The 8,953-nt window shown below is 33.5% G+C and overlaps 1 protein-coding gene across 1 annotated transcript; it reads right to left on the bottom strand.

Moving 5' to 3' along the window:
• Positions 1-1,308: 1,308 nt before the first annotated feature.
• LOC131639219 (uncharacterized) lies at positions 1,309-2,560 on the bottom strand. The gene is made up of 3 exons (XM_058909721.1): positions 2,279-2,560; positions 1,919-2,154; positions 1,309-1,858 (listed from the first exon to the last, which is right to left on the bottom strand). Exons 1-3 carry the CDS (start codon positions 2,558-2,560, stop codon positions 1,309-1,311), a joined length of 1,068 nt encoding a protein of 355 aa, XP_058765704.1.
• Positions 2,561-8,953: the final 6,393 nt, after the last annotated feature.

The raw sequence follows: 8,953 nt of genomic DNA, 5'->3' as shown, positions 1-8,953 counted from the left end.
GATGTCTTCTACAAGACACTTTGGAACTCGTTTTGCATTTGGAGATTTTATCCTGATGATATTATCTTTGACAAAAAAACTGCTTTTGGTTGATTTTCTAGAAGGACCTGTAATGTTTTGGTTTATATCTCAAATATGAAGCATTTTTGGCCGTGGCTTTAGAGAGACAAAGTTGTAGAGAATTAAATTTCCCTCAAAATAGGATTTGGTTGGGAAATTTATGATGTTCCATGTGAAAGTTATGGCTGGTCAAAGTTTAGTTGACTTTTAGGTCAAAAACCCAAATTTAGAAACTATGTGTTTTTTTTATTTCTGAACGTTCCTTGATGAATCATGATCAACCCTTGATCAAATAATGATTATAACTTCAAAATGTTAATATTGACTAAAAATCAGGAGTTTTGATTGTAATTTGCCCATAGTCAACTTTCAGGTCAAACTAGTCGACTATTGATCATTTAAGGAGTTGACTGAGCAATTTTGGGAATCAGAGCTTGGAAATTATCATGAGGATCTTTTGAGGCATATTAGATTCTATGAGGTCCACTTGAGGTGTCAGAAGTTTATTTCACCTTGAGAGAAGCAAAACCCTATTTTGTGGCTTGTTGCTTAGGAGAAAGAGTAAGCAGGCTTATTTCTAAGTGTTTGAGCCAAATTATTTAAAAATATGATGGGTAAATTTCGGGGTATGACAAGGATCACCTTGACGTAATCTACTTTCCACAATGAATTCCTTAGTAGGACTATCATTGTCGAGAACCGACATCTTGCTAGAAAAAACCAAGGCCTACATCCATTTCATCCATACTATCCCGAAACTCATCCTCCTCATCATATATCTAATAAAGTTCCAACTAACTATATCGTAAGATTTTTTGAAATCCACTTTAAAAAGAAGATATTCATTCCCTTCCTTAGTAGCATAATCCATCAACTCGTTAGCTACAAGAACCCCATCAATCATTTGTCTTCCCGAAACAAAGGCGCTTTGACAATTCAAAATAATCATAGAAAGAACCTTTTTGGTCCTACTATCCAATAATTTAGAAATAATTTTATGGACAGTTCCCAGTAAGCAAATAGGTCGATACTCGTCAAGACCCAACGTATTAGAAGACTTCGGAATTAGAGTAAGAAACGAGGAGGTAATAGACTTAGACAAAATCGCCCCGTTGAAAAAGTTTTTAAAACACAAGAAAAAATTTCCTTTTAAAAAGGACCAAATACTCTGGATAAAGAGAAGAGAAAAACCATCCGGACCCTACTCTTCGAACCATCACAACTCCAAACTGCTTCCTTAATCTCCATTTACAAAAAAGGAACCTCAAGAGCTAAGCTATCTTCCCTACTCAACGAATTAATAAAAATACCATCTAAAGACGGTGTATCAAAATAATCTTCTTTGAATTTATCTATAAAAGGAACTTTTACCGCATCCTTGACCTCCCTCACCGAATTCACAACTCCTTTACTAGTAATTATGGGACTAAAATGATTTCTACTCTTCCTATCCTTCATAACTTTATGGAAAAACTTACTATGATTATCTCCATCATTCAACCACTTTAATCTAGAATTTTTAATTAGCATGTCCTCCTTAATCTTAAGGTTCAACCAAACTCTCTTGTTCACCTTTACTTTGATTTCATGCGCCTCCTCATCCCAAAACTTTCTATCATCCGATGCATTAAAATCTCTAACTCCTTCCTCCACCTCCATGTCATACTTACCAAAAATTGTTTTGTTCCCCCACTTCAACCTCTCTTTAATTAAACGAAATTTCTCAACAAAAGGAATAAAGCCCTTATCAGAAAACCACTCATTATGGAACTTGGACGATTTAGGACCCCAATCCTCTCTATCAACAGTCCACCACACCGAGAAATGATATGAAACATCCCTCAAGCCAATCAATTACCCAACAACACCCCACAATGAAACAATATTAACTGATACAAGGAATCTATCAAGTCTACTATTAGATTTCTCATCTCTACTAAACCAGCTAAACTTCTTTCCTTTACTAGGAACGTCCACCAACCCACTTTCTTCAATAAAATCCGAAAATTTCCTCCATTCCACATTACTTCTTACCAAAGCTTGACCAACTCTCTCATTCCTCTTCTTGACCGCATAAAAATCTCCCACAAAAATCTATTCCCCATCTTTATATCTTTGTTTTAAATTAAATAAATGAGACCATAGTTCACGTTTAACACCTGAAGAACAAGCAAAATAAACATTAACTGTGTAAAAAAATACCTCTGTTCCAAGATACCTTGTTTCCAAGGTAACCATTGCCACGAAAGCTAGAAATCACCGAGACCGATTGAATCTTCCAAAGAGTAAAAACACCACCCGACATACCGTCCTCCCCTGAATATGAGAACCCAATATCTTCCATCCCCCAAAAACTTTTGGCTACGGAGTCTGAAACCACCTTAAATTTTATTTCTTGCAAAAGAAACATGTCCGTCTTCCCATTAGCAATAATACTGTTGATCCACTTCCGCTTAATCAAGCTGCCTCCACCCCTTATATTAAAAGTACCCACTATCATTAAAACAGTTTTAACTTCTCCTCCTGACCATCCATCCTCTTTAATTCCACTCTTTTCATTTCTTTAAATTTTTCTAAAAAACCTCCTTGAATCTCCTGAGACCACCCCAAGATTAGCAATAGAATTCTATAATTTATCATCCGATGAATGACCAAAATTAGAAAGAATTATGTGATTACACCTCAAAATATGAGAGTTCACATGGTTATCTCCAATAAGAAAAGGAACAGAACCAACTATGGGAATCGTAGCTACAGTAGGGAAAAAATAAAAGGAATACCCTGAGATGGGCCTTCAATATGATCATAACCCGTTACTGTTTTGTTACAAGAATGCAAAATAAACTATTTTTTGAATCTAATTTAGAGTTCTCAATTTCGGAATCTAATCATGAATTTTATCGTAATAGTGAAGACAAATAATTTTGGAAAACTTGGCATACAAGAAATAATATCAGGTTTCAAAATGCTAAACGTGAAGACAAATAATTATTGCATTGAAATTCATGATCAGATTCCGAATTTATCATGTTTCAAAATGGTAAATATGAAGACAAAACTATTAATTGGAATAATGTTTTGACGAAGACAAATTAAATTCAAGGAAGGAAAAGATCTCAAGATTGAAGAAGTCTCAAATCAAGGATTGATCATGCTTAAGTTGAATTCAATTATGTATAAACTTTTGGTGTTCAGAACCTTTCATCTAAACCCTTCAAAATGGTCATATCACAGATACATGATTTTTATTCAAAACACACTTTTAAAAGAACAAAATTTCAAGTTTTATAAAGGTACAATCGATTAACCACTTAGTCCAACGGATACCTTGTTAGCCCCTGACTTTTAAACTTTTGAAAAGTATTGAAACAAAAATCATTTGATGCACTAGTACAATCGATTGAGGGGTCACAATTTGTTTTGAAAATTAACCCCATAATCGATGGCTCTCTCCCCCATAATTATTGCTTTTTATAAATTTTTCATATTTTTGAACGTTGACCATGGAACAATCGATTCTCCATATAAATAGTCAATTGCTTCAATGAAGCATTGCGAAAAATTTGAATCTTGGTGATGTCTCTTCATTGCACATGTTCATGAAAGCTTTCCAAATCATTGCAACTTATAATGAAAATTTTCCAATCATCGCTACACATCAAATAGGTATCTTATGATGTATTTAAAGTAAGATTTTCAAATATTTAAGGTCACCTCTTTCATTATAATTTTCAAACAATTTATTTGTGTTACAAAGTGTTCATATTCAAAACTCGTATAAATTTTTACTGTTTACTTTTCATATATCAGAGAAAAAGTTTCTTCAAATCTTAAGCACTTAGAGTTTATATTTTCTGGAATTATTTATTGAAAAGAGAAGATAAAATTATAATTTTGGAAATCATCCAAAATTACTTGTATTCAATTATTTGTATCATTGTACTTTAACTTAATTACCAAGTTTGTGGTGACAACCAAGTTTGGGAGAAAACAGTGTTCTTTCTCTGAGTGTTGTAAGATAAGAAAGTGGTGTGCTTTCTTGATCTTCTCAGAAGATTGTAGAGAGTCTTGGTGTGAGGTTGTATAAATATCTAAAATAAAAAAAAAATCATTTATGGGGTCTGAAGGGACTAGAAGTACCCTTGATTATGAGGGGAACTAGGATAATTCTAGTGTCTCATTTACAGTAATACACTTTTATTTTTCTACAGTATCACTCATAAGTTCATCCGTTTTCTTCCAGAAAAATAAAAGAAACAGAACATCTACAAAATATCGAGAAATTTTTTTAAAACCTAATTCATCCTTCTCTTAGATTACACTATATACTAACAATTCGCATTAAAGTAGGTTAAAGTAACTTGCTCCTTGATTCGGGAAATATGGCTTCCTCAAAACCTTTCTTGAAAGATGGTGGCAATAACAACAAACCTCCAAGTTTCATGGGTGAATACTATGACTTCATGAAGATTCGCGTGAATGGCATGGCAACCAAACATGAAAGCAAGATCAGAAAATAAAAGTCTCTCCAAAAAAATTATGCAATTTTGTTCGGTAAACTCCAAGAACATGAGATATAACTTAAAATATTAGAAAAGCAAAAAAATCAAGAAAAGAAACACAAAATTATTTTCTTATGAGTGGAATTAATGGAACCAATGATAGATGATGATTCGAATCAAGATAAAAGCATTACCTTACTTGTAAAAAGGGTTGAAAAGTTTCTTCAAAATGACAAGACTATGAGATTTGGTAAAAGAAGGAAATTCTTCAAGAAAAAGAAGGCACAACATCAAACTAGAATTTCACATGTTTTGAATGCACAAAGCAATGTCACATAAAAGCGGATTGTCCATTTGTTACAAAGAAAAGTAGCCATAAATGAAAGAAATAATCTAAATCAAAGAAGGTCTACATTGCTTGGGATGATAATGAAGTAAGTTTATATTCTGACTCAAAGAATGAAGAATGTGAAAACTTCACATTGATGGTGTCACAATATTCATGTGATAAACAACAAGTTAGTGATTTTGAATTAAATGATAAACCTTCATATGAAGAATTACACAACACCTTTCCTGAATTACATGAGGAATGCTTGACACTTTCTTGAACTTGTGAGAAACAAAAGAAAATAATTGTATCTCAAGAAATCAAGGCTAATGACCTTAATGTGAAATTAGGAAAGGTAAAAAATTATGCATGTAATAAATGTCAAGAACATGAATCCAAAATTGTTTAACTAAACCAAGTTATAAAGAAATATGAAAAGGGTCAAATTGGTTTAGAAGATATTCTAAGTAGACAAAGATATTCAAATAATAAATGAGAGTTTGGCTTTTATAAATTTTATAAACCAAGCACAAGTAAAACCATCTTTTCTAAATCTAGCACAAAATTCAACAATGTGGGACCAAAGAAAGTGCATGTTGTAATTCCTCGTAAAATGTCTTATGTTAAAAATAATCCATATGATAAAAATAATTCTTATGTTAGAAATAATTTATATGATAGAAATGATTTGTATGTTATACACGATGATACTCTTTATGGAGGAGTATGATTGTCGGTGAAAACAATGAAAGTTAATATATTATTTTCAATCAAGGTGGAGATTGTCGGGGTTGGTTGAAAATATATATGCTGAACAAGTCCCACATTGCTTAGTTTTGTGAAGCAAGAGGGAGTCAAATGCTATATATAGGATTCAAGTTTTACTTTACAAGATGCATCAGTCAAAAACATTTTAAGCTTGCATTTGACTTTCTTTGTTCTCTTTTGCTCTTGTATTAGAGTGTAGTGAGATGTAGTTAAATATTTGTTAGTTAAGGGTATATTATGTGTTGTAACAATTTTCACATAGTGTTATTCTTTGGTTGTCTATTGACAATGGTCGTGGATTTTTATCTGGTTTTGGAGTTTCCACATTATGTTCTTGTGTTGTGATTTTGTTGCTCCTTTTTCTATATGCTTTGTTTATTTTTTCCCAACAACTGATATTAGAGCTTTTTGGTTCAATCCGGGGATACGATTTCTCAGTATGCTCTGTGGTTGCAGCTTTGTTTGATCTTCCACATCAAAAAAAGAAGGGTAGTGTTGTGAAAGAGTTGTTAAGCTTCAATCACAAGTTCCACTGTGTAGTTTGGGCTAGATAAAATTGATGGAAAAAATTGTTTTTGACTTGTGGAAAATTCAAGTCGAAGATGTGTTGATACAATCAAGATTACATAAGATGGAAGATTATGTCGATGGTTGAAGAGCTTCCTGGTAACATGGACGTTTCACCATAAAGTTTCAACCTGCTTTTTGGCATGTGAAAATTCTTGAAGTGGTTTAATTTCAAGTGAAGTATACTCTTCTTAAGATGAAGTATGATAGTTTTTTAAAACTATGATTGTCGGTGAAGAAAATGTGAATATTCTTGGAGTGGTGTAGCTTCAAGTAACTATACTTTTTATGGTGGAGTATGATTATCGGTGAAGACTATAAAATTTTATGTATTATTTTCAATCTAGGTGGAGATTGTTGAGATTTATTGAAAATATACATGATGATACTAATTTATGGAGGAGCCTTGGTTGAAGATAGTAAAGCAGTAATCGAAGGATATGTCGACTCTGATTATGCAGGTTGTATGGATTCTAGAAAATCTATTTTGGGATATGTTTTCACTATGTTTGGCACATAAATTAGTTGGAAAGCAACACTTTAGAAGGTTCTCGCCTTATCAACCATTGAGGCGGAATATATTTCCATAACTAAAGCTATGAAAGAAGCATTGTGATTTGAAGGTTTTGCTAAGAAGCTGAAACTTAAAGGTCGAGGTATCACTGTTAAATGTGATAGTCAATGTTCAATACACCTGTCAAAGAACTCAACCTATCATGAGCGAACCAAGCACATTGATGTGAGGTTGCATTTCCCCGAGAGTAATTGAACGTGGAGAACTCCAAGTGTTGAAGGTTTCGACAGATCACAATACCGCTGATATGATCACCAAGACATTATCGAGTTGCAAGTTTTTCCACTGTATGCAGTTGATAAAGTTGCTTGAAGAAAGCTTGTTTGTTCTTTGATGTTATAGAGTTTGTTCCAAGGTGGATATTTGTGAGAATTGGATCGAACTCTATTGGGTCGAAGAGTAGCTTATGGTTCGACAAGATTTATGCATGTCGTCGAAGTATGTTCACATGCTGGTGTCGAATACCTACATACAGTAGTCAAAGTGTATTCTAGTATGTAAGTGTCGAAATGCTAGGGTTGTTAGTATTTCGAATTGGGCTTGTTTGTTATGTCCTATTGTCTAAGTTAGCTTGTAAAGGGTATTTTTGAAAGAAAAAAAAACCTATTATAAATAACATACTAGTCTCTCATCATTGTATACTTCAAATCCTAATTTAGGATGAAAGGGTTATTTGTTATTCTTGTAACACATGTAATCTTGATTTAAAGAGAAAGTAAAGAATAGCAGTTATAACCAATCCTAGTTGTTCCTAATGCTCCCCTACTTTTTATTACCTTTGTAGGTTTCTTGCCGAAAAAAACCTAATATACTTTGTGATTCCGATATCGTTTTTCACAACATGTTAGAAATAAATATATGATAGAAATAATTCTTATGTTAGAAATAATTCATGTGTTAGAAAAATTCACAAGAATATAAAAACAATCATGTTCATAAATCTACATGTTTTTATTGCAACATAAAAGTCCATACTCATAATGCTTGCTACATAAGAAACTATAATGTTCTTAATGGTGAATATGTTTAGTTTAAGAAAGGATCTAACCAACAAGGATCCAAATCACATTGAGTACCTAACAAAGTTTAATTTGTTTGTTTGAAGACCACTACCAACATATGGTATCTAGATACTGGTGTCTCCAAGCACATGACTAGAGACAATATAAAATTTAATCTATTACTTTAAAATATAAAAGGTATGTCACATATGGAGACAACAACAAAGGAAAGATTCTTTGTATTGGCAAAGTTGATACTACTCCATTTACAACAATTAATGGTGTTCTATATGTCGAAGACAAATTGGAATAATGTTTTGATGAAGACAAATTGAATTCAAAGAAGGAATTGATCATGCTTAATTAAGTTAGATATCAAGGGATTGAATCATGTGTTAAGGGATTGATCTTGTTAGAAGATTGTAAAGAGTCTTAGGGTGAAGTTGTACAAACATCTTACATATTGAAAATCCTTCATGGAGTGTGAAGGGACTAGACATACCTTTGGTAATAAGAAGTATAATTCTTGTGTCACATTTATATTATTGCACTTTTATGTTATGGACTATATCATTAATAAGTTCATCATTGTTCTTTTGGGAAAATAAAAGAAACAGAACATCTGTAAATTAACGAGAAATTTTCTTAAACTCCTCTCTCTTCCTCTCTCCCTCTCTCTCTCTCTCCCTCTCCCCTCTCCCCCTCTCTCTCTCTCTCCCCCTCTCTCCCTCTCCATCTCTCTCCCTCTCCCTCTCTCTCTCTCTCTCTCTCTCTCTCTCTCTCTCTCTCTCTCTCTCTCTCTCTCTCTCTCTCTCTCTCTCTCTCTCTCTCTTCTCTCTCTCTCTCCCTCTCTCTCTCTCTCTCTCTCTCTCTCTCTCTCTCCTCTCTCTCTCTCTCTCTCTCTCTCTCCTCTCTCTCTCTCTCTCTCTCTCTCTCTCTCTCTCTCTCTCCTCTCTCTCTCTCTCTCTCTCTCTCTCTCTCTCTCTCTCTCTCTCTCTCCTCTCTCTCTCTCTCTCTCTCTCTCTCTCTCTCTCTCTCTCTCTCTCTCTCTCTCTCTCTCTCTCTCTCTCTCTCTCTCTCTCTCTCTCTCTCTCTCTCTCTCTCTCTCTCTCTCTCTCTCTCTGAACTATATACTTATAGTAAACTTAAC

This window comes from Vicia villosa, unplaced genomic scaffold (assembly GCF_029867415.1).
Source record: "Vicia villosa cultivar HV-30 ecotype Madison, WI unplaced genomic scaffold, Vvil1.0 ctg.002563F_1_1, whole genome shotgun sequence".
Lineage (NCBI taxonomy): Eukaryota > Viridiplantae > Streptophyta > Magnoliopsida > Fabales > Fabaceae > Vicia > Vicia villosa.
Note: the sequence above shows the minus strand (reverse complement) of the source record. Positions and strands in the feature narration are given on the sequence as shown.

Coding starts and splice junctions, on each gene's coding strand:
- LOC131639219 (XM_058909721.1), bottom strand. CDS start 2,560: ATGATAGTGGGTACTTTTAATATAAGGGGTGGAGGCAGCTTGATTAAG. Junction 2,155..2,278: donor ATGGTTACCTTGGAAACAAG/GTATCTTGGAAC, acceptor GATGGGGAATAG/ATTTTTGTGGGAGATTTTTA. Junction 1,859..1,918: donor TCATTGTGGGGTGTTGTTGG/GTAATTGATTGG, acceptor GACTGTTGATAG/AGAGGATTGGGGTCCTAAAT.